The 21,553-nt window shown below is 51.5% G+C and overlaps 2 protein-coding genes across 10 annotated transcripts; one reads left to right on the top strand and one right to left on the bottom strand.

Annotated features, from left to right (window-relative positions):
- The first annotated feature begins 20 nt into the window (after positions 1-20).
- Positions 21-13,886, top strand: Mad2l2 (mitotic arrest deficient 2 like 2). 5 transcript variants are annotated; one of them, XM_076933756.1, is made up of 11 exons: positions 21-164; positions 7,008-7,117; positions 8,006-8,186; positions 8,950-8,999; positions 9,078-9,196; positions 11,144-11,215; positions 11,695-11,795; positions 12,447-12,541; positions 12,847-12,920; positions 13,284-13,376; positions 13,540-13,886. In XM_076933756.1, the coding sequence occupies exons 4-11, from the start codon at positions 8,960-8,962 to the stop codon at positions 13,579-13,581; spliced, it is 636 nt and encodes a 211-aa protein (XP_076789871.1). In that variant the 5' UTR covers positions 21-164; positions 7,008-7,117; positions 8,006-8,186; positions 8,950-8,959; the 3' UTR covers positions 13,582-13,886. The 5 variants fall into 5 exon arrangements, with proteins under 5 accessions (XP_076789871.1, XP_034358206.1, XP_034358205.1 ...); XM_034502315.2 differs by having other exon boundaries at positions 7,997-8,186; XM_034502314.2 differs by having other exon boundaries at positions 7,792-8,186.
- Positions 13,887-13,980: 94 nt separating this feature from the next.
- Positions 13,981-20,820, bottom strand: LOC117708538 (F-box only protein 6). Of its 5 annotated transcripts, none has more exons than XM_076933753.1 (6): positions 20,646-20,820; positions 17,960-18,247; positions 15,861-15,987; positions 15,386-15,481; positions 14,449-14,584; positions 13,981-14,340 (listed from the first exon to the last, which is right to left on the bottom strand). In XM_076933753.1, exons 2-6 carry the CDS (start codon positions 18,216-18,218, stop codon positions 14,089-14,091), a joined length of 870 nt encoding a protein of 289 aa, XP_076789868.1. In that variant the 5' UTR covers positions 18,219-18,247; positions 20,646-20,820; the 3' UTR covers positions 13,981-14,088. The 5 variants fall into 5 exon arrangements, with proteins under 5 accessions (XP_076789868.1, XP_034358203.1, XP_034358201.1 ...); XM_034502312.1 differs by having other exon boundaries at positions 17,960-18,414; positions 20,534-20,651; XM_034502310.2 differs by lacking the exon at positions 20,646-20,820 and adding an exon at positions 20,236-20,461 and having other exon boundaries at positions 17,960-18,414.
- Between the last annotated feature and the right edge of the window lie 733 nt (positions 20,821-21,553).

The following is a 21,553-nucleotide window of genomic DNA, read 5'->3' as shown; positions in this document are numbered from 1 at the left end:
GCTGCGGGCGCTGCGCCCTAGCCAGCTGCGCTCGCCGATCGCCGCCAGCTCCCCCGAGGCCTTGGCGCCGCCGCCAGGGCGCGGGGCAGACAAAGGAGGCAGACAAAGGCGAGCGCAGCCCCGCGGCCGTGTGGGCACCGGGCGAGGCGGGCCCGCTCTTCCCGGTGCGTAAAACCCACCTCGGCGAGGCCCCCGGGCGCGTGGGACGGGAGGGGCGCCGGGCTGCGGTGGCGCATCTGGAGTGGCCCCGCGGGGGAGCGGGCGACAAAGGGCAGCGGCAGGGCGTCCCTGGCAGACCCCCTCCCCCCAACAATAGATCTAGGCTGTACGTTCAGCTGCGTTCGCGTCTGGCGGGGCAGGAGCCGGCGGGGTCCCCAAAAGGATTATTCCGCCCAGGCTGTCAAATGGGACGGAAGAAATGCCCGCGGCAGAAAAGGCGGGACCGACAGCGGCAAGGTCTTTGTAGCCTAAGAAAGTGCGCGGAGTGGGGGAGGTTCTCAGAGAAGTCCGTTTACCAAGGGAGGTGTGCGCAAGAACCTCAAAGAGTGATCGGACCTCACCTAGGTACCTATAACACACTTATGCCTTCTTTTCACCTCCTTCCCTCCGTCTCTCCCTCCCAACACACACACACACACACACACACACACACACACACACACACACACACTGGGGGGGGGGGAGAGAGAGAGAGAGAGAGAGAGAGAGAGAGAGAGAGAGAGAGAGAGAGAGAGAGAGAGAGAGAGATTGATTATTCGCCACTCTCGTGTCCCTAACCGGCCTTGCGCGCTACCCAGCCCGGCCCAATCCGGACAAAGCCAGTCCGCCCTCGGGGCGGCTCATCCATCACTGCGCGGGGCGCCGTGTCCTGCCGACCCTGGGAGTCCGGGAATGCTGGGTTACGGGTCCCACGGCCCCCATAACTCACGACGGGGTCAATGGGGCCGCCGACATTGCAAAGATCAAAGAGTAATGGGGCGGACCTGGCACGTGGGAAGAGGGGGAGGCTTCCATTTCCAGCGTGACAAACTGTGGCTTAGAGGTTTAGAAGTGCGGTTCCGCGTCAGGCAAGATTCCTGAAGGAGAGCCCTCTGCAAATGAATTTCTTCGAGGGGGTCATTGTAGGCAGCTCCGATTTTAAGTCTTAATGGCAGAGGTCTGTCTGTGTAAGAAAAATGTTCTGAATCTCCCAGCTCACAGAGGAGGCTCCAGGGAAATTAACCCATTGCTATTGTTGAGGATATCACATGACCACGGCGGGCACAGAAGGGCTCCGTGAGAAGCTAGGTGCTTACTGGCCGGAAGGTTAAGACCACTGCCTCTGTGAGTACCTACTGGACACAGCTTCACTGAGAACAGATTGCAGTAGAGTAAAAGCAAAGTCAGTTAGTTTAGCTCCTAGCACTGACTTCCAGGACTTGAGAGAGATCTTATCTCAAAAAACAAACAAACAAAAATACAGGCAGAACAGTTAGAAACTGTAGCAGAGAAGAGGATGGATTTAGAGGAGGAAGGAAGTAGTTACGCAGGGAGTGGAACGCCCTAAGGATCAGGCAGTAGCCTGGTGTGCATGGACAGTAGATGCCCCTTTGGAGGCAGTTGCTCTGCCTGTTGCCTCAGTGTGGGACTCTGTTCCTCAGGTTCTTCCAGAGTTACTTAGGAGAAGACTAGGTTCCCACCCCATCCAGATTATGGTGACTTGGGGCCTCGGTTTCTCTATCTGTAAAATAGGCCAGTTGATTGGCCAAAGCAGATCCGAATGTCCATCAGCAAACACAGTGAGGGTCAGGAGAGGGGCACACACAGTGTGGTCAGGAGAAGGGGATGTTAACTGGCCCTAAAAAGGAATTCGAGAACAGCAGAGAGGCTTCACATGTAAAAATGCCCCATGCTAAGTCTGACCACCTGCATTTGAACCCCCAAGGCTCACATGAAAGGAACGAAGTGACTCCCCCAAATTGTCCTTCGACCGTTACACATGTGCAGTGGTGCGTGCCTCCCAATAAATATGATTTACTAATTAATTGGTTAATTGAAGGAACTGAAGTAGGGCTGGGGATGTAGCTCAGTGATAGAGCACTTGCCTAACAAACACAAGGACCAGGGTTCGGTTCTCAGTACCCCAAACCAAAATAACAACAACAACAAACCCAGCAATAACATCAAACAAGAGCCGGGCAGTGGTGGCACACGCCTTTAATCCCTGCACTTGGGAGGCAGAGGCAGGCGGATTTCTGAGTTCGAGGCCAGCCTGGTCTACAGAGTGAGTTCCAAGACAGACAATGCTACACAGAGAAACCCTGTCTTGCAAAAACAGAAGAAGAAAAAAAAAAAAAAACCAAACAAGAAATACATACATATATGTGTGTGCATATACATGTGTATATACATATGTGTGTGTATATATATATATATGCATACACACACATCACAACCTGGATAAACTTATCATCTTTAAGTCAAACAAGCCAGATATAAGATGTCACAGGAGTCCAATTCCATTTTTGTTTTGTTTTGTTTCTTGAGGCAGGGTTCCTCTGTTTAGGCCTGTCTGTCCTGGAACTCATTTTATAGAGCAGGCTGGCCTTGAGCACAGAGATCCTCCTGCCTCTGGCTCCTGAGTGCTGGGGTCGTGTGCTACCACGACCTGTGTTCGTTTCTTTTCTAAGTGTCTGAGTGTTTTGCATGTTTGTGTGCCATGCGAATGTCGTACCCAGGGAGGCAAGAGAGGGCCTTGGATCTCCTGCAACTGTGGGTGCTTGACACCAACCTGGGGTCTTCTGCAAGAGCAACAAATGCTCTTAATTGCTGAGCCATCTCTCCAGTCCCCCCCCCCTTTTTTTTTAAATAACATTTGTTATTATTATGTGAGTGTGTGTGTGTGCACTCAAATATATGCATATGTGTGCTGTGTGCCACCATGAGTGTGTTACAGGTCACAGAACAGCTTTCTGGAGTTGATTCTCTCTTCCCACCATATGTGTCTCAGGGACCCAATCCAGGTTTTCCGGTTTGGTGGCAAGCATCTTTATGAACTCTGAGAGTTTGCTGGCCTGACCTTTTTTCGCTATAATTGATGAGAATGTTCTAGAATTGGATCGTGGACCGCTCAGCTCTTCATCTTTCCTAGAATCCACTGAAGTACATATGAAAAAATGCAAGCTTTACGATTTATTAATTATTTTTCAGTGAAGTTATTCATTAAAAAGTAGCAGCTAAACCAGGTGGTGGAGGCACACACCTTTAATCCCAGCACTTGGGAGGCAGAGGCAGGCAGATCTCTGTGAGTTCAAGGCCAGCCTGGTCTAGAGTGATGTCCAGGATAGCCAGGGCTACACAGAGAAACTCTGGCTTAAAAAGGAGGAGGAAGAGGAAAAAGAGAAGGAGGAAGAGGAAGAAGGAGAAGCAGAAGCAGAAGCAGAAGCAGAGAAAGGGACTAACTACCCTTTCCAGGTCTCTTTCCTATAGAATGGTGCGTCACCTACATCCAGGGCAAATCTTCCCTGCTTTAATTAATCCTCTCCAGAAATATCCTGCTTAATTCAGGTACTTCCAAAGCTAGCCTCCTAGCCCACCACAGTTGGTGGTGTGCTGTTGGCCCCTGCGACCAGTGAAGCCAGCACCCCCAGGGAGGGAATCTCATGTGTAGGCTGTGTTCTAATTGAAGGGGTTGGAAGCTATCCAGTGTCCTGGGCCTGAGGAGGAAGCGTTGGTTGTAAGTCAGCAGGGCAGCCTAGGACCTGAGGCAGCTGTGTATGCCAGGCCCTGCTCCAGAAAGCCAAGTGAGATTAGAGGATTGCCTGCTGGTCACCACCACTTTGTGCACTGCATGGATGAGAATATGTCTGTCTCCCCCCAGGGCACCCAGGGGAACCATCTGTTGCATCGAGAAATGGAAAAGAGGAAGGTCGATAGGGATAGACAAGATAGCTCTTGTTTGAGACAGAGGTTTGTGTATACTAGGCTGGCTTTGAACGCCCAACGTAGCTAAAGATAACCTTGAGGTGCTGACCCTTCCACCTTCACCTCCTGAGTGGTGAGATTAGAGGTGTATTCTACCAGCAGACCTAGTTCAGGAGATGCTGGGGACCCCACAGAGGGGTCCATGCTTCCTGATTATCCGGCGTAGTCCTCCTGAGGGCTTAATGAGTCTATATAGGTTGGTTGTTTTTGAGACAGTTTCACTGAATTGCTTTGGTTGGCCTGGAACTGTATGTAGTAGACCACGATGGCCTGAAACTCACAGGGCCCTTCTTGCCTCTGCCTCACCAGTGCTGTGATCTGAGGTCTGCACCACCCTGCCTGATGATGGTCTTCTATTTTTAATATCTTTGTTTTAATGCATTTATGTGTTTGCTTGGTTTTGTGTGTGTGTGTATCGGAGGACAGCTGGGTGGGAGTGGGTTCTCATCTTTCCTCATGGGGGCTGAACTCATGTCAGGATCAGTCCTGTGTAGATCTTATTTTTTTTTAAAGATACACACACACACACACACACACACACACACACACACACACACACTATAGCTGTCTTCAGACACACCAGAAGAGGGCATCGGATCCCATCACAGATGGTTGTGAGCCACCATGTGGTTGCTGGGAATTGAACTCAGGACCTCTGGAAGAGAGATCAGTGCTCTTAACCATTGAGCCATCTCTCTAGCCCCCTTGTGTAGATCTTAATACTATGGTCATAAGGCCAGTAACTGACCAGTACAAATGTTATGTATTTATATTTTATTTATTCAATAGTATATAGAATTTTATTTTGTTTTTCGTTGGAGAGAGGGCTCAGTGGATTGAGCTTTGTTGTTCTCACAGAATCCTAGGTTTGATCCCAAGCATCCATGTATGTATGTCACAACCGCCCATAACTCCAGTTCCAGATTATCTGGTACTATCTTCTGACCTCTGCGGGCACCAGACACATGTGAGAGGCACACACACACACACACACACACACACACAGAGGCAGGCAAAACATTCATACATAAAATAAATAAATCTAAAACAGAATTTTATCTTAGTTATTAATTAATTTTGGAGGAGAACTCCTATTGTGTAACTCTGGCTAGCCAGAAATTTGTGGCAGTCTTCCTGCCTCTGCCTCCTACGTGCTAGGACTCAAAGTGTAAGCCACCATATGTGCTCAGATAACCCTTTGGGAATGGAACTAGAAGTTCCCATTTCACAGATGAGCAAGCTGAGGCTGAAAGAAGGAAAAGGGTCTTGTGGCTGGAGGAGCATCAGGGTGGTGGAAAGAAGCTGAAAGTGGACACACAAGGGGGCTGTAGGTGTGGTGGGCTCCCGGAGGACCAGCCCACAGTCTGGCTTGGCTTGCATCACAAGTGCTAGCTAGCATTGGAAGTTTTAGCTTAATCTTAGCTGGGCTGCAGATCAGGCCCCTGGGCAGGAGTTCCTGCCATTGCGCCCTCTTTCTACCTTCCTTTCCTTCATTCACTTAACACACATTCTGTATTTTGTGGGAACCTGAGCTAGCCAGGCATTAAGTGGGGTGTTAAGCCTCCCCAAATGAACCAGACAGATCAAGTCCCTTCTCAAGGAGCAGGCCAAGCAGCTGGGTGAAGCTTCAGGGTACACTAGGACTGATACCAGGCTTCCTGTGGTGGGTTCCTTTTCTCTCCTTCCCTGCCCCCATGTGTTCGTTGTTCTGGGAACCGGAGACAGATGGGAAAGATGCTGATTCTTTATTAATTAATTAAATTTATTTTTTACATTTACTTATTTATTTATTTATTTATTTAGGGGGTGGGTAGCATGTGTGCACTTGCAGAAGTCAGTTTTCTCCTTCCACTATGTGGGTCCTGGGGATTTGAACTCAAGGTTGTCAGCCTTGGCAGCAAGCCTCTTTTACCCTCTGATCCCTCTCGCCCGCCCAGATGATGCTTTTGTGGTCCCCTCTGTGGACCGGAACTTGGCTGTAGGAGCATCATGCAGGTCTGCATGCTTTGTTGACAAGTGTTTCATTCAATTCATTCGTGTGTTTGTTCAGCGCACCCCAAGAACCCTTTAGCACATTGGCGGAGGCTTAGTCTTTGCTGGACTGGGGCTTACAAGGGCTTTTTTTGGTTTTGTTTTTGTGAGTTTTTTTGTTGTTGTTTTGTAGTTTGCCCTCTCTGTTTCTATATCTCTTGGGAGTGATTTTCCCTCCATCCCTACTGCTGGCCCCTGGGGAACTGCTCTAGTCGGCATACACACTTTCTCTTCTCCTTAACATGCAACTTTCCTTCTCAGTCCCGAATTACATGTTGTCTCTGTGGTGAAAACATGCAAATAACATTGAAAAAGTCTCCTGCCAAATGGGGATTCAAGAAACAATGAGTTGCCTCATAATGCAATCTCAGCCTTACAGCCATTCATCACGCTAATGCAGCTAACATGAAAACCCAGGCACCGTAGAGCCAAAGACAGAGGTCCCCAGCTGGTCCCATGTTACCTTAACCCCCCCCCCCCCCATGCCCTTGTTCTATCCCTGAGGAATCTCCCCCACCCCCATCTCCACTCCTGCATTGGTGATGAAAATGCTATTCAGCAGCTGGGGGTGGGGTGGATAAAGGACTCTGGAGTTTCCCACCCCACCATGATGAAATCTCACTGCCCTAAGGTCTACAAGGCAGTGAGGTGTCCCAGCCAGCCCTTCTTAGAAAGGGCTCTGTGGAACATGGTGTAATGTGGGCAGGGTCCCCGAGCCTTCAGAGTTGCTGTGCCCACTGATGGGTGCATCAATCCCTAATGCCAAACCAACATTCTACCGGGTTAAGCATGGGCATGTTACAGGATGCAGGCGAGCTCCACTGGCAGCTCCCACATTTTCTAGGGCACACAAGTTCCCTGGGGAGCTTGTTAAAGAGCAGAGCCCCGCTGCTAGCCTGCCCTGGTCAGGTAAGTCAGGGCAGCTGGACAGCCAGGGTTTAATAGGGTCCCTGGGGGCTGAGATGAAGACTTTCAAGGTCTGCATTTTGAGAACTGCTTTGCTCATACTCCAGGTTAATCCCCCCTCTGGCTTGCTCTTTATTCTGTCCCATGAGAAGAAGGATGTGAATATGGAATTGACAGCTTCTGGAGGCCTGGCGGGAGAGCACACCACGTTTTAGGGGTGAGCTTCAAAGCAACATTTCCTATAGAGACAGAGGACAAGACAACTTTTACATCCCTGTAGAGTCTAAATCAGTGGGTCTCAACCTTCCCAGTGCTGCAACCCTTCAATACAGTTAGTTCCTCATGTGGTGACCCCCCAACCTTAAAATTATTTTCATTGCTACTTCATAACTGTAATCTCACGACAGTTAGGAATTGTAATGTAAATATCTGATATGCCACCCCTGGGAAAGAGTCGTTTTGACCCCAGAGGGGTCGAGGCCCACACATTGAACCACTTCTTTAAATTCTCTTGGCTTCTAGGCCTGCCATGTCACCCCTAACTCCAGGCCACTCCTCTAACCTCGGATTTTCTATCAGTTAAATAGAAGGGTGTGAGTTAAGCTGAATTCTCACCTAGTGTCAGAACATGTTTTACCTGTGTGGTTTTGGTGAATGAAGGAACGAACATTCCTGAGTCTATTGTACATCTATAACGTTGGGCTGTAAAGGTAATACTTAGCTCCTACGGCTAATGAAGGAATTAGTATAAATCAGAATTTAGGGAGGTGGAGAGATGGTTTAGTGGTTAAGACCACTTTCCAAGGGACGGGGGCGGCATGGGGGTTGGGTGGGGTGGGTGCTGGGGCTTGCAGCACCTATATAGCGGTTCACAATCATCTATAATTCTAGTTTCAGGAGACCTGACGCCCTCTTTTGGCTTTCACCTGTACCAAACAGTCACGTACTGCCCAGACATACATGCAGAGAAAACACCTACGCACATTGAATAAATAGAATTCAGGGTTTGTAAGATAAAAGGGTTCCATATAATAGATGTAATTCTCGTACTATTAAAATGATCTGAGGCCCTTTCGGCTTCTCTGAAATTGAGAAGCCACTGCAGGAAGGTCCCTGGAGCAGCACTGAGGCCCGCCCCCTCCGCTTGCTGCACGACACAGACAAGTCCTCATTAGGCTCGTCGGCAGAAAAAAGATAGCCGGGAACCCACACGTATTCTGAAGATTTATTGAGTCAACCCACAGACACCCAGCCCAGCGCCTACCATTCGGCTGCAGCTTCCAAAGGTCAGCAGCTACTGTGAAGAAACCATGGGACACTTAATTCCCTAGGGAGGTCAAGCCCCGATGCACTTGGGTTCCGGGTGGGGGTGAAGCGTCTCGGGTGCTTCTCACCCTTCCCTGTCCCCGCCCCCAAGCCTGCGGATTCGCTTTCGGTTGGGCAAGCTAAGAGTCCGGGGACGTTGACTCTGGACTAGCAGCAGATGTCGCTGCCCTCCCCTGGTACCCAGCTGTGCTTGCAGCTGGTTCTCACTTGCAACTACTAAAGAGAAATGCCCGGGAGGAGAAAACACGTCGATCGTGTGCAGAGGCCACCGAAACCTCTTTATCGCTCCCACCTGAAGTCCAAAGGCGGCTTAGCTTGCTCGTTGGAGAGTCCTGTCGTTCAGGCGGAGCTCCGCCCCTAAGCTACATCCCCGAGGTTGCCCCGCCTCTCCCAGCAAGGCGAGGTCCGGATTGGACAACTCCGGGGTGGGCGTGACTTATGGCTGCGCTGGGACCGCGGGAGTACCGGGGTGGTTACTGAGGCCAGGGGATTCTGGAGTAGTGCTGGGGGTCCTAGTCGGTGGCTCCTGTAGCCCGGTCATAGATTCGAACCTGAGGTCGGAGCCGGAGGCGGCGAGTCGGGGAGGAGCTCAGAGAGGGCGGGATTTCCGCCGAGAGGGATCCGGCCGCTCGGGGGGTGGGGCTTCCCCGACCGGGCTGCGTTTCCCGCGTGCGGGGCTGGGTGCTGTGAGCCCCTGCAGACACCCTCCGCGTCCTCCCCCAGGCGGCCAAGGATGACCACCCTCACGCGCCAAGACCTCAACTTTGGCCAAGGTAGGGATCTGGGCCTGCTGGGGGGAGGGGGTGCGGTCCCGGTTGGAGTCCTGCTCATCCGCTGTGTCCCCTCCACAGTGGTGGCCGACGTGCTCTCCGAGTTCCTGGAGGTGGCCGTGCACCTGATCCTCTATGTGCGCGAGGTCTACCCGGTGGGCATCTTCCAGAAGCGCAAGAAGTACAACGTGCCGGTTCAGGTGAGCCCCGGTGGCTGGCTGGATTTAAAAACCTTTATTCTACCTACAAGCTTCCTCACTCCTCAACAGAGGCTGATAGCGAGCAGCCTCCTGCCTCTCACTGACCAGCCCTTACCGCCCTGGGGTGGAATTCTCTGCGTTAGATTAGGGGCCCTGGATGAGAGGTGTTCCAAGCTTGCATTTTAAAGGGGTTTCTGAGGCTGGGAACCTTGGTTTGGATAGAGAACATTCCCACAGTGTCCAGCACCTTCTTTCTCTCCCCATTCTTCCTAAACTCTAAAGATTAAAAAAAAAAAATTATTATTTAAGATAGGTCTCATTGTTTAGTCTTGGCTGGTGTGGATTCCCCAATATGTAGGCCAGGCTAGCCTGAAACTCAAAGAAATTCTCCTGTCGTCTCTGTCTCTCAAGAGCTGGGAACAAAGGTGTGAACCACCATTCCTAGCTTTTTGTTGTTGTTGTTTTTTGTTTTTCGAGACAGGGTTTCTCTGTGTAGCCCTGGCTGTCCTGGAACTCACTCTGTAGACCAGGCTGGCCTCGAACTCAGAAATCCGCCTGCCTCTGCCTCCCAAGTGCTGGGATTAAAGGCGTGTGCCACCACTGCCCGGCCATTCCTAGCTTTTTACTTTTTAAGATTTATATTAATTATGTGTGTATGTGCATGTGTCTGTCTATGTGTATGTGTGTTGGGGGGGTGTCCACTGAGGTTGAAAGAAGGCATGGGGACTATTGGCATTTGGAAGATGGGGATCTGGCGCCGATGGTCCCGTGGCTCTTAGTTCCTGAGCTATCTCTCCAGCCCCTGTTTTATTTTGCATTTTAAGAAATCCAGACTTCCTGTAGCCTGGCCTGGCTCACAGTTGTTAGGAAGCCGGGGGTGGCCTTGAACTCCTGATCCTCCTTCATCCACAGCCGAAGTATTAGGATTACTGGAGAACATGGCCAAGCTTCCTGTGTTTTATTTTCCAAGACAGGATTTTTCAGTATGGCTCTGGGTGTCTTGAACTCTATGTAAACCAGGCTAACCTCAAACTCAGAGATCCGCCCGCCTCCCAAATGCTTCCCAAAGACCGGGTTTCTTTGTATAGCCCTACCTCCATAGATAAGGCTGGCCTCCTTCAACTTTAGAGACCCTCCTGAGTGCCGAGATTAAAGGTGTGTGCCACCACACTTGGTGTGCCACTGAAGACCCCCATACTCGAGAGACCCTTCCTCAAGCCTCCGGAATCGCGACCACCCAAAAATCACAAGAAACCATACCTGGATGCAATCAGCAGAGGTTTATTAGGGGAGGAGCTGGCGGTCAAAAACGATAAGCTTTTATGCTCCAAGAGCAGGGTTTTTGGCCCTGAGTGATGGGTACCGGGGTCTTTTAAAGAGCAAAACCACAAACCAGGGGAGTTGGGAGGGGGTAAGAGGTTGCCAAGGATACATAACATGAGAATAGTGATACATTCCAAAGAAACCCACCCTAAAAGGTTAATGGCCATGGAAATTACCCAGTACAATCATTTTCTCAAAAATGTGGTTTCACCAAGTCACTGCCCTACCTTGTATTCTCACTAGCTCCAGCTGTAAAGCCACAGTCCTGTCATTGTGTTTTTACCACCTGAATGACTTTCACTCCTTACAGCCAGTTCCTGGAACTGGCCTGGCTTGTTTCAGAGAAAATTTTCCATGTCCCTAAAAGAACTTGAAAGGCATCTATATATGTATATATTCTATAAAAATGATTTTTATAATTTTTCATTCTTCACCACCATACTTGGTCTCACAGAGTGTCTGTCTTTGAGTATCTCTTCAGGGAGAAGTTAGTGATAAGCTGGGTCTCTCAGGCAGGGAGACCTAGGAATGGCTGTCCTTTGTCTGAAGGTGTATGCTTTGGAGTTATTGGTGTTTCTCTTATTTGTGCTTTGGGCTTCAATGGCCCTGTGGGGTTGTGTGCAGATGTCCTGTCACCCGGAGCTGAACCAGTACATCCAGGATACACTTCACTGCGTGAAACCACTCCTGGAGAAGGTGAGGGGGGTCCCCCTGGTCCTAACGGACACTCTGCACCCAATCTGTTCCTCCTTGTTTCTGGGCTGAGTCTGTGGGAAGTACTCATGTCTTTTAACAACCAGAAGCCTCAGTCTGAAGACCACCCCCAGCTAGCAACAGGCCCCAGGGCATGTAGGTCACATCTAGGATGTATCAGTTGGGCCAGATCTGGGTGGGACCTGTCCTGAAAGATCTGGTTCTTCTCATGTCCCCGTGGCCTGTTCCATCCCTGCTGGGCTGGGCCCCTTGGGGTTTTTTTCTCTCTTGTCCTGGTGTGAAACTTATTGGGGAACCTCCATGGGAACCAGACATCTCCTCCTGGCCTGTACCTTTCGGGAATTGGGAGCCAGCTTGCACTTCTCAATTGCTGGGCTCCTGGGTAGCTTCAGTTAATGCCCTGTCCCACCTCTCCCTGGGCCTTGTGCATAGCTCTGGAGCAGGGGTTCCTGTGCTTACAGAACGATGTGGAGAAGGTGGTGGTGGTGATTTTGGATAAGGAACACCGCCCAGTGGAGAAGTTTGTCTTTGAGATCACTCAGCCACCCTTGCTGTCCATCAAGTAAGCTGTCACCCTCCCTCAGTTGGTTGCTGCAGTCTCTCACAGGGATGCCTTGACCAGCTCCACATTACCTTAGTAAAGACCCTGAAGTGGTGATACATACTGCTAGCATCGGAGACACACTGGCCACAGAAATTTTGTGAATCATACAGAAGTGACAGTCACCCCTGTGTCACTTCTGGAACATCCTAGGAAGTGATGAATTTTAGTCCCTAGCCTTACTGTGTAGATGGAGAAACCAAGGTCCAGAGAATAGACCCTATTGGCATCACCCAGTGGTTGCAGAGCCCAGGATGCTGACCAAGTTGACTGGTTACCATGGCATCTCTTGTAGCTACTCAGCTAGTGTTCTCTGTGCTGAGGTAAAGGCACTAGAATCAGAAATCAGCTGTCCCCTGGCTAGGTGGCCTCAAACAAACCCTTTCTCTTCCTGTCTTGGGGTCCTGGAGGCATGCAGACCTGAGTGGTATCCTGGGTGTCCTCTAGCTAGCTGAATATTAGAGCTACCTAAGGGACCTTTGAGCCCTTCCTCCATTCTGTCAGGTGGGTGGGACTGAGCTGGACCTCTCCAGCACCAAAGGGGTTTGTCCCAGAGTGCACTGGGTGCTGTGGGTAGCACGGTCAATGGGTGCCCTCTTTTCCCATCCCCAGTTCAGACTCCCTCCTGTCTCACGTGGAGCAGCTGCTTCGAGCCTTCATCCTTAAGATCAGTGTGTGTGATGCTGTCCTGGATCACAACCCTCCAGGTGAGATGCCCCACTCCCCCACTGTTGCCTTGGTTACTGTGGCATGCAGTCTTCTTCCTAATTGGCTGCCCTGAGCCACCCTCCTCCTCTCTGTCCTTCAGCACCTGAGAGTGTCCTCTCTAGGACTGACAGACCCTCCATTTCAGCCCCCCCCCACACACTTAACTGTGTCTTTCTTCACATTTGGCTACAGTTTCCAGCCTGTGGGTGGCGATGCCCAGTCAGTAAGGGAGGAGGGAAGCAGCCTAGTCCAGTGGGATCTGAGGCTGCTTAGCTTTGACCTTGACCAGTCGTTTCCTCTGCAGGCTGCACATTCACAGTCCTTGTGCACACAAGAGAAGCTGCCACTCGGAACATGGAGAAGATACAGGTCATCAAGGTATGTGTGCGTGGGGGGGGTGTGTGTAATAATTTCCAGGGTGCTGCCTGTGGCTGGCGCTGTTGTTTACTGCACTGCCTGTGCATTCTCACCTGACCACATCCATGTGCACCCAAGGGTGAGAAGAACCACGGTGGAGCAAGGTGTTGAGCTCACCCTGGCTCTCCTCTGAATGGAGTCCTCCAGAGCGAGAGCTTATCCTTTGGTTTCAGAATCATTTTAAAACAACTCTGGACCCGTTGGATAATAGTGGAGCTTGTGTTCTAGCTCTCCACATTAACCCTAGTGGAGTATGGGCCCTGGAGTGGAGGGTTAGCAGATTGACGACAGACTGAGGTGTAGCCCCTTCTAACCCTCACCTAGGACTTCCCATGGATCCTGGCAGATGAACAGGATGTCCACATGCATGACCCCCGCTTGATACCCCTAAAAACCATGACATCGGACATTTTAAAGGTAAGCTGTCGGGATGGAGAAAGCCTCGTATAGGAGGCAGAGCCCAGAGCTGCTTCCAGGCTAGAATTTGCTGCCTGAGGTTGGGGGGTGGGGTGGTTTTACCCCTTCCCTCTGAGTCTTCCCAGCAGGCACCTCATGGTCTGACCAGCCACTTCTCTACTAGATGCAGCTCTACGTTGAAGAGCGAGCTCACAAAAACAGCTGAGGGCATGCCTGCCACCAGATGCCCAGCTGTCCCACTCTGGGGACTAGGCCCAGGGCGGTGCTGCAGGGCCCCAGACTCCAAGTGCTCTTACTGCCTTGACATGTGGCCGCCCCTCTGGTCAGAATGCTCAGCCCTGCTTGCCTTTGTGAGGCAGCCTTCCCCGGAGCCCAGGGGAAGGACGCCAGGACAGATGCCACTTCTCAGCAGCCTCCTGGGCTCAGCTGGCTGACACTGTCCATCTGAAAACACTGTGCTGTGCGTTGTTGTTAATAAAGTGGCCCCAAGGGCTGACTGCATTGTCATTAGCCAAACAGGATGAACACGTGTATGGAAGCTGCCCCGAGAAGGGGAGTTTCTCATCAGAGCGCCAGCAACCCACCTGCAAGCCCCAAACCAAGCTGGATTACTGAAAACATTTATTACAACAGAATGTCAGAGCTGTGTGACTAAATCACTGCCCAAGGTTGTGTAGGGCAGGCACTCATGGGACAAGGATCTGACTGCCCACTAAGGGCTGAGGTCTTCCCAACAGCTCATGATTTCTGGAGCCAAAGCTGTCTGTATTCCTCCCATTACTATAGTGTCTTCCGGTAGCGTTCTGGCAGGGGCGGGGTTTTTGGCCGTCCTGTGGCTGATAATGATGCTGCTGTTAGTGACCCGGGGCCCGTACCAGCCTTTCCAGAACTGAGTGTCCATGCCCCCATGTTGAAAAAGGATGTGACGGACGCCTGGAGGGTAATCAGAGAAGGTGTGGGAGATCTGGAGAGGAGAGAGGAAGAGACTATTGAGACTTGTAGAACAATCGGTTCCTTAAGACCGACTGGCCCTGGGAAGAGTGAGTGGCGGGGCAAGCAGACAGGGTCTCACCTCTTGCCATTTGGCGTCATTCCACTGTTCGATGGTCACAGGTGGAGGCTCAAAAGAGGCCAAGACAATGTAGTCTGCAGAGGTCAGCTGTACCCGGAGGTGATAGGTACAGCCACAGTCTGCTCTGGCGGCAAACCTAGAGAGGATAGAGAAGGTTGTGACCTTAAAACCAAATGGCTTTCTACAGAGACAAAGCCTGTCACCGGATGGCACATCGGACGAGAACCGTGCTGATAACTGTGTGCACAGAGGGGGAACTTAGGAAAGGGCCTTAGGGTGGGGCTGAGATTGGGGCATAGCAGAGAGTGTATGCAGCCCTGAGGGAGACTTCAGGGGTGATGAGATTGTTTTTGGCTAGGGCTTCTTTGGGCTCAGATTTCCAGGGTCGTGTGTGGATACCAAAGGGTTAATCAGGTCCTAGACTCCATCCTTAGCACCAAAGAAATAAACTCAAGCAGCATGGGATAACCAGAGGGAAGGGGTGGGAGGCACTATGTAAGAAGGCATGAGTTGCCGGGCGGTGGTGGCGCACGCCTTTAATCCCAGCACTTGGGAGGCAGAGGCAGGCGGATTTCTGAGTTCGAGGCCAGCCTGGTCTACAGAGTGAGTTCCAGGATGGCCAGGGCTACACAGAGAAACCCTGTCTCGAAAAACCAAAAAAAAAAAAAAAAAAAAAAAAAAAAAAAAAACATGAGTTTCCATCCAGGGCAGCTAGCTCCTTGGGAGGCCTCGCTGTCCATCTATAAACACGGCTCAGGTTCTGTGTGACTGTCAGGAAGTGGGAACCCTTGGAGGGAATAAGGCAGAGGGGTGGGGTTGACCTGTGACTCTTAGGGGGGCTTGGCCCTTACCTCAAGACACTGGGGGAAAGTGAGCCCTTCCTGGGAGTTCTCTCTTGGCAGGAGGAAGACAGAGGATGGGGACATAGGCCGCTTACCAGTCCTTAACCACAATGTCAGGCCGAAAGGTGTCCAGCAGCTCCTCCCAGTAGCCCTCTGCTTTGAGGTCCACCATCTGGGATTTGAGGCACATCCTGGGGGCAGAGGACAGGGTTATATTGCCAGCATGCTAAACAGAGCCCTTCCTTGCCAGGCAGATGGCTCAGGAACCCAGGTGACTTCCAGTACAGACCCTGGCTGGAGCTCCTTGGGTCTATCCTGAGGGAAATGGAGAGTTTGCTTTTCCCTGGGGAGTATTTGGTCTCATGGGACATCATGGAGTGTTGCTGACTCTTGCCCCTGATGTTATGTTAAGTGGGCTCCTGTCACCTGAAATCCAAGTTGACTGCTCCTGGATGCTTGTCTGGGAACCCCTCCTTGAGCTTCCAGAGGCCCTCACCTATCCCACCAGTTGGTAGAGTCTCCCAGACTCTGCCCTCAGCACAGGCTCCGCCCACCCCAGTCATCGCTTACCCATAAGAGGTGACAAAATACTTCTTGACCTTGGTGTCAGGAAAGCTTGTGCCATGGTCCCCAGGGAGGTTCTCCACCTTCCACTCATCCCCCTGGTTGGCATCTATTCGCCATGATCTCAGGTTCTCTGGGGAAAGCAGAAGCATAGGTGAGAGCCCCTTGCGCTCCGCCAGCAGCTGCAGCCAGCCTGGGGTGCAGCTTGGAACTTTGAGGCCTTTTCTGGTCCTGGGAGACTTCAGGGGTGATGAGAGTTTTTTAGCTAGGACTTATTAGGGCTCAGATTTCTAGGGTTGTGGATACCAAAGGATTAATCAGTTTGTGTCTGTAGTGATTACACAGCCAAGTTTAGCACCTCACCAGACCAAGGGCATGATCTCATATGGCCATGGAGTCCCCACAATCATCATGTTTCAATCCTTAAGAGAATATGATCATAAAGGCCTGTGATGGAGCAGACCTTATGCCTGATGGGAGTTCTTCCCAACATGGCCGCTTACCTGGCCACTGGCTTTTCCAGGTTTCAGGGGGGTAGAGGCTCTAGTTAACTGTGACCCAGATTCTAGGGGACAAAAAGACCCACTGTTCCCACAAGATCAGATGCACTTTTCCTGGGCAAATGCCAAGAGGGCACATCCATGTCCCCTGGGCTGGTGGCTGCGGGAGTCCTGTGGTATAAGGGACCTACAGGAATAGGGTCAGATCCAGGGGTTCACCCCCTTCAGATCGAGCATACCAGACCTAGGAAAACACTAGTATTACTTTATGGCTGCCCAGAACCATGACCAGGAGAACTCTGCCAGTCCAGTCACTATTCACTCCCAAGAGCCCACACTATTTTCATGTGTTCTAGGACACTCCCTAGTAGAGAACCAAAGGAATAGAATTCTGGGAGCTGGGCTGGCTTGAGTTGAAGCCATGGAGGTTTGAGCAAGGCTAGGCTGGCCACAGTCTGAGCTGCAGGGTAGCTCCGTAAAAATGTCCTGAGATGAGCCGGTGGCCTGGCTGGGCAGCTTCTGAGTGGAATCTAGGGCAGGTAGAGAGATCAAGTATCTGAGGCGCTGCCTGTGGGTCCTCTGCCTGACCTGAGCCTTGGCAGGAAGGCCCTCAGTGGATGGCTGTCCTGAGCGCTAAGCCAAGTGACAAACCTCAGGGTCCAAAGGACTCTGATGTAGAGTCAGCCACTTATGGTTTGGCTGTATTCCAGAATCAAAACGAGGAGAGAAAAGATGGCAGATATCTGAAGTGAAGACAAGGCCCTTGTTTTTGTTTTGTTTTGTTTTAGTCAGGGTCTCATTATGGCTGTCCTGGAACTCACTCTGTAGACCAGGCTGGAACCCAGAGACCCACCTGCCTCCCGCCTCCCAAGTGCTGGAATTAAAGGTGTGAGTCACTATGCCGGGCTTAGACAGGCCTTCCTAATGGCCACTGTGGTGAATGAAGCATAGTTACTGAACAAGAGAAAAAGCCCAACAAAGACAAGAGTATTATGGGAAAAATAGCCTCAGGTCAAGACTGCTATGCTGTCAATCCTTCCTTTGTAACAGGAGGCTGAGTGGCCACATCTGTAAAGCCCCAGAGAGTCCTTGGACAGACAGCAGGAAGCCTGGAAGGAGTCACAAGGGACAGGTGCCCCGCCAGGTGATACACAGGGTCCATTAGACCATTACACTGTAGCAAAGGATAAAGGTTCTGAAAAGTGTCACAGAGCCATGCCCAGTTGGTGACTACGGAGAAACTTATCAATCAGGTGTCAACCCAGAGGGTCAGAAAGGCTAGGCAGGTAAGGTGCTTGCTGTCAAGCCCGATAACCTGAGTTGGATCCTGGGACCCACTTGACGGAAGAATAGAACCAACTTCAGGGTGTTCTCTTTCCACGTGCACACTGTGGCACGTGTATGTCCCCATCCCCCAAACATGCATACAAAACAATGTAACAGATGAAGACTCTAGGCAGGTCCGGAACCCAAAGAACAAGGAACCAAAGTGTAGGATGTGTTAGGGACATGGGGACATTGTAATCAGAGTGGAAAAGCAAGCACCAAGGCCCTGAGGTTCAAGGAAGTAGAGAACAGGCTCCCAGGGCGCACCCCCCAGCCCACCTTCGGCACACGGGTTCCGAAGGAGGTTCCTCTGCAGGCTGCACAGAATATAGAAGATCTTCCAGTCATCCACGGGCTCATCCCAGTCTTTGGTGATGAAGCCGTCTCGAAGGCTCTTGCACTTCCATAGGGTCACCACATCGATGAGGTCTCGCCAGAGGCTACAGACCAGGCGGCAGCTGCGGAGCAGCTGTCGGGCTGGGATGTGGGCGAACAGTTCCAGTAGAATGTTCTCCGGCAGCTCGTTGATGTTGACCATGGTGACAATGGAGAGCTACGCTCCCAGGCCTGGGAGTGGTAGGGTCCTAAGGCCTGGGCTGAGGACTTGAAACGGCAGACTCCTCCCCTCCCTTCAGGTTCTGGATCACGTTAGGCAGGTCCACCCCTGACCGGAAACCCTGCCAGGAAGCACTTACTGGGTGGGGGTGGGGTATGGTCCTTGAAATCCGCTGGGGCTGTTTTACGTGGAAAAGAGCAATGCAAGTAAGGTGTGGCACGTGAAGGCTTTTGCTCCTAGCACTAAGGAGCCTAAAGCAGGAGGATTGCTCAGGCCAGCCTAGGTTGGTTTTCAAAAACCACAAGAACAAAATTAAGCTTTTAAAAATTCCTTTTAGGGGCTGGAGAGATGGCTCAGTGTTTAAGAGCACTGACTGCTCTTCCAGAGGTCCTGAGTTAAATTCCCAGCAACCACATGGTGGCTCACAGCCACCTGTAACGGGATCTGATGCCCTCTTCTGGTGTGTCTGAAGACAGCGACAGTGTACTCACGTATATAAAATAAATCTTTAAAAAAAAAAATTCTTTGTAGTGCTAGCGATGGAACCTAAAGCCTCGTGTATCCTGGGCAAACACTCTACCTCTGAACGGCATCCCAGGACTTTTAGCTAAAGCCCTTAGGGTAGAGGTGGGTGCCATGGTAACTGCCCGAAGTCTCAGTTTCTCAGAAAGCCAAGGATGGAAACTTGCTTGAGCCCAGCCGTTCTGGGCTAGTCTGGGCAGCAGAACAAGACCACTGCCTCTCAAAAAAAAAAAAAAAAAAAACAAAAAAAAAAAAAAAAAAAAACAAAAAACAAAAAACAAAAACAACAACAACAACAACAACAAAAACAAAACAGACAAGAATTTTAAAGACATACTTCCCTCCACTGAAAAATAATTGTTTAGAAGCCGGGTGTGGTAGCCCATTGCTTGTAATCAAGCATTGGGAGGTGGGGGGAAAGAGAATCAAGTTTTCTAAGTCAGCCTGGGCTACAGGAAATTCTGTCTCAAGATCCACCCCTCACTCCCAAACTGCTTTGTTTTGAAGCCAGTTGACCCTGTGACCTGGAAAGAGGCAGGGCCAATGTGCTGTCTCTAAGTTCTGGGTGTCTAGCCCTGCTATGACATCATCGCAGTAAAACATCCTTCAAGGCTCACTTTACTGACCCAGAGATGTTGCCTTGGGCCGGGCAGGAGTGTTTGACTGTCTGCAAGCTCTAGGTTACCCGGGGGAATTGCCCCAGGTATCGGGTGGGACACTATGTTGTCACTCAAAGGAGAACACCAGCCTACGCCTGGGCGGAAACTCTTTTCCACCCACTTTCAGGGAAACAGAAACTGTTGCTTTCTCTGAATTTTCAGAGGCTTTCCTGGAAGTTGGTGGTCTGTTGAGGACTCCAGTCCCTGAACACAGGAGGGTGGATACAGTCTGGCCCTCCTTTCCTGGAGGCATATTTACCAGGGAAGGAAAGAGATCACAAAGGATCTGTTTAAACGCTTAGCTACGGAGGGCAGGGTCTTCCAAAAGCTTACAGTTTGTTTTTTAAACGTCTTGTGTGTCGAAATACAAAATTATCACAGTAATTTTTTAAAAATCGGGAGGCACATCCCCACAGTTCCAGATATTCGGCGGAAAGTTTGAAATCTTTAGCTCAGCCTAATCATTTTAGCCCCTGTCTCAAAATGCAAAGTAAAAGTAAACAGGGCTGGGAACGACTCCTTCAGCCGGACGGAGCTTAGCGGGCGCTGCGTACTTCGCGGCAGGGGGGAGGCAGGAGGGACGGGAAGGTCTCCTCCTCAAGCGGGCGGGGGTACCGCGGGGTGGGAATAAGCTTATCTACCAGTTGGGAGGCCTTGGGTTCCATCCCCAGGAACAATCAACAAAAAATTTAAACTATGCTCATTAAAAATATATCGGCAACTCCCAAAAGTCACTGGACCCCGAGTTGGGGGTCTGCCCCTGCCGTGGCCCCGATGGCATTCCACTCCAGTGACACGCTCCCCCACAACCAAGCTACCTTGCAAAGGAGACTACAGTGGCCCTGGTGTGCCTTAGTGGGAAAATCCACTCCAGGCTCCGGCCGGGTCACGAGCGGACGTTCTACTCCAGCGCCTGAAGCCCCGTGACCCAAGGAGAAGCCGGTGTCGCCACCGTCCGGGACCCTCGCGTACCCACAGCAGGCCCGGCGTCCCCGCGTCCCGGAGCCGGACTCACCCCGCCCGAGTCACCCCCCACGAACGCGTGACCTGCGCCCCGCTCCCAGCCCCGCCCTCCCGCCGGCCACCCGCGGTCCCCGCTGCCCTAGCGGCCGCGACCTGGGCACCGGGCAGCCTCAGCTCTCCTGGGCCTTGAGCCTGGACCTTGGCGACGCGGTCTTGTCGCCTCGCCCCGCCCCGTCCTGCCCATCCTCCCACTGGCGTCACGCACCGACTAGCGGCCTTCCGCATCAGGGCGAAGACGACGAGCTTGGAGATCTAGAATCCCCCCTCGCCAAGCTGCTGCAGCCAGGGCTCCCCCGGCAGGGTTTCCCGGACTTCCGTCTCCCCCTCCAGGCGACAAGCGGCTCAGCAACCTGCTCCCAACCTCCGGCCTGCTTCCTCATCCTGCGAAGGAAGCGCTACCAAGAATCTAGTCCCTACCAGACACACTGCGTGATCTGCCCCACCCACCGGGAGGGGCAGAGTTGTACCTTCTGGCTTTTTGTTTGTTTGATTGTTTTTTGTTTTGTTTGTTTGTTTTGAGACTAGGTCTTTCGGTTTATCCAGGAGCTCACTCTTTAGACCAGGCTGGCCTTGAACACACAGAGATCACCAGCCTCTGTCTCCTGAGTGCTGGGATTAAATGCCCCAGCCACCACCTGGTGTCTAGCTTCTTTCTGGGTTTTTCTGAGGAGAAAAACCTTTTCTGGTCCTAGTGAAAATTATTAATTAATTAATTAATTAATTAACTAAAACATTCTTCAAGTGCAAGCCGAGGATAGCTCGAGGGGAGTTCAGTAATTCTGGTCAAGACAGGTGAACTCTGGCCCATCCTAGTGTACCCCCATCTGTTTTATTTTTGAGTGAGATAGTTAACTTTTACAAGTATTGAGCACCTGTTGTGTACTGGGCTCAACCTAAAGTCTGAAGGTTCTGGGCAAGGAGACAGTGGAGCTTGGCATGGCCCCTTGGGTTGCACTCCAGGGCTCTGCCCCTTGAGCTGGGGGATGCCACGGAAACACTCCTGAAACGTTCAACCCCTCTTTATAGCATGGAAAACAGCCACACCCCTACCTCTCTAGGGCCTGGCAGGATTGTCCTTGAATCAACCCTCCCCTCCAAAAGCTACAGGGCACA

This window comes from Arvicanthis niloticus, chromosome 5, assembly GCF_011762505.2.
Source record: "Arvicanthis niloticus isolate mArvNil1 chromosome 5, mArvNil1.pat.X, whole genome shotgun sequence".
In the NCBI taxonomy this organism is placed as follows: Eukaryota; Metazoa; Chordata; class Mammalia; order Rodentia; family Muridae; genus Arvicanthis; species Arvicanthis niloticus.
The sequence above is the reverse complement of the archived record's forward strand: the minus strand, read 5'-3'. Positions and strand labels throughout refer to the sequence as shown.

Coding starts and splice junctions, on each gene's coding strand:
- LOC117708538 (XM_076933753.1), bottom strand. CDS start 18,218: ATGGTCAACATCAACGAGCTGCCGGAGAACATTCTACTGGAACTGTTC. Junction 14,585..15,385: donor GACATTGTGGTTAAGGACTG/GTAAGCGGCCTA, acceptor TATCCTCTCTAG/GTTTGCCGCCAGAGCAGACT. Junction 14,341..14,448: donor ATGACGCCAAATGGCAAGAG/GTGAGACCCTGT, acceptor TCTCCTCTCCAG/ATCTCCCACACCTTCTCTGA.
- Mad2l2 (XM_076933756.1), top strand. CDS start 8,960: ATGACCACCCTCACGCGCCAAGACCTCAACTTTGGCCAAG. Junction 9,197..11,143: donor AGTACAACGTGCCGGTTCAG/GTGAGCCCCGGT, acceptor GGTTGTGTGCAG/ATGTCCTGTCACCCGGAGCT. Junction 11,796..12,446: donor CCACCCTTGCTGTCCATCAA/GTAAGCTGTCAC, acceptor TCCCATCCCCAG/TTCAGACTCCCTCCTGTCTC.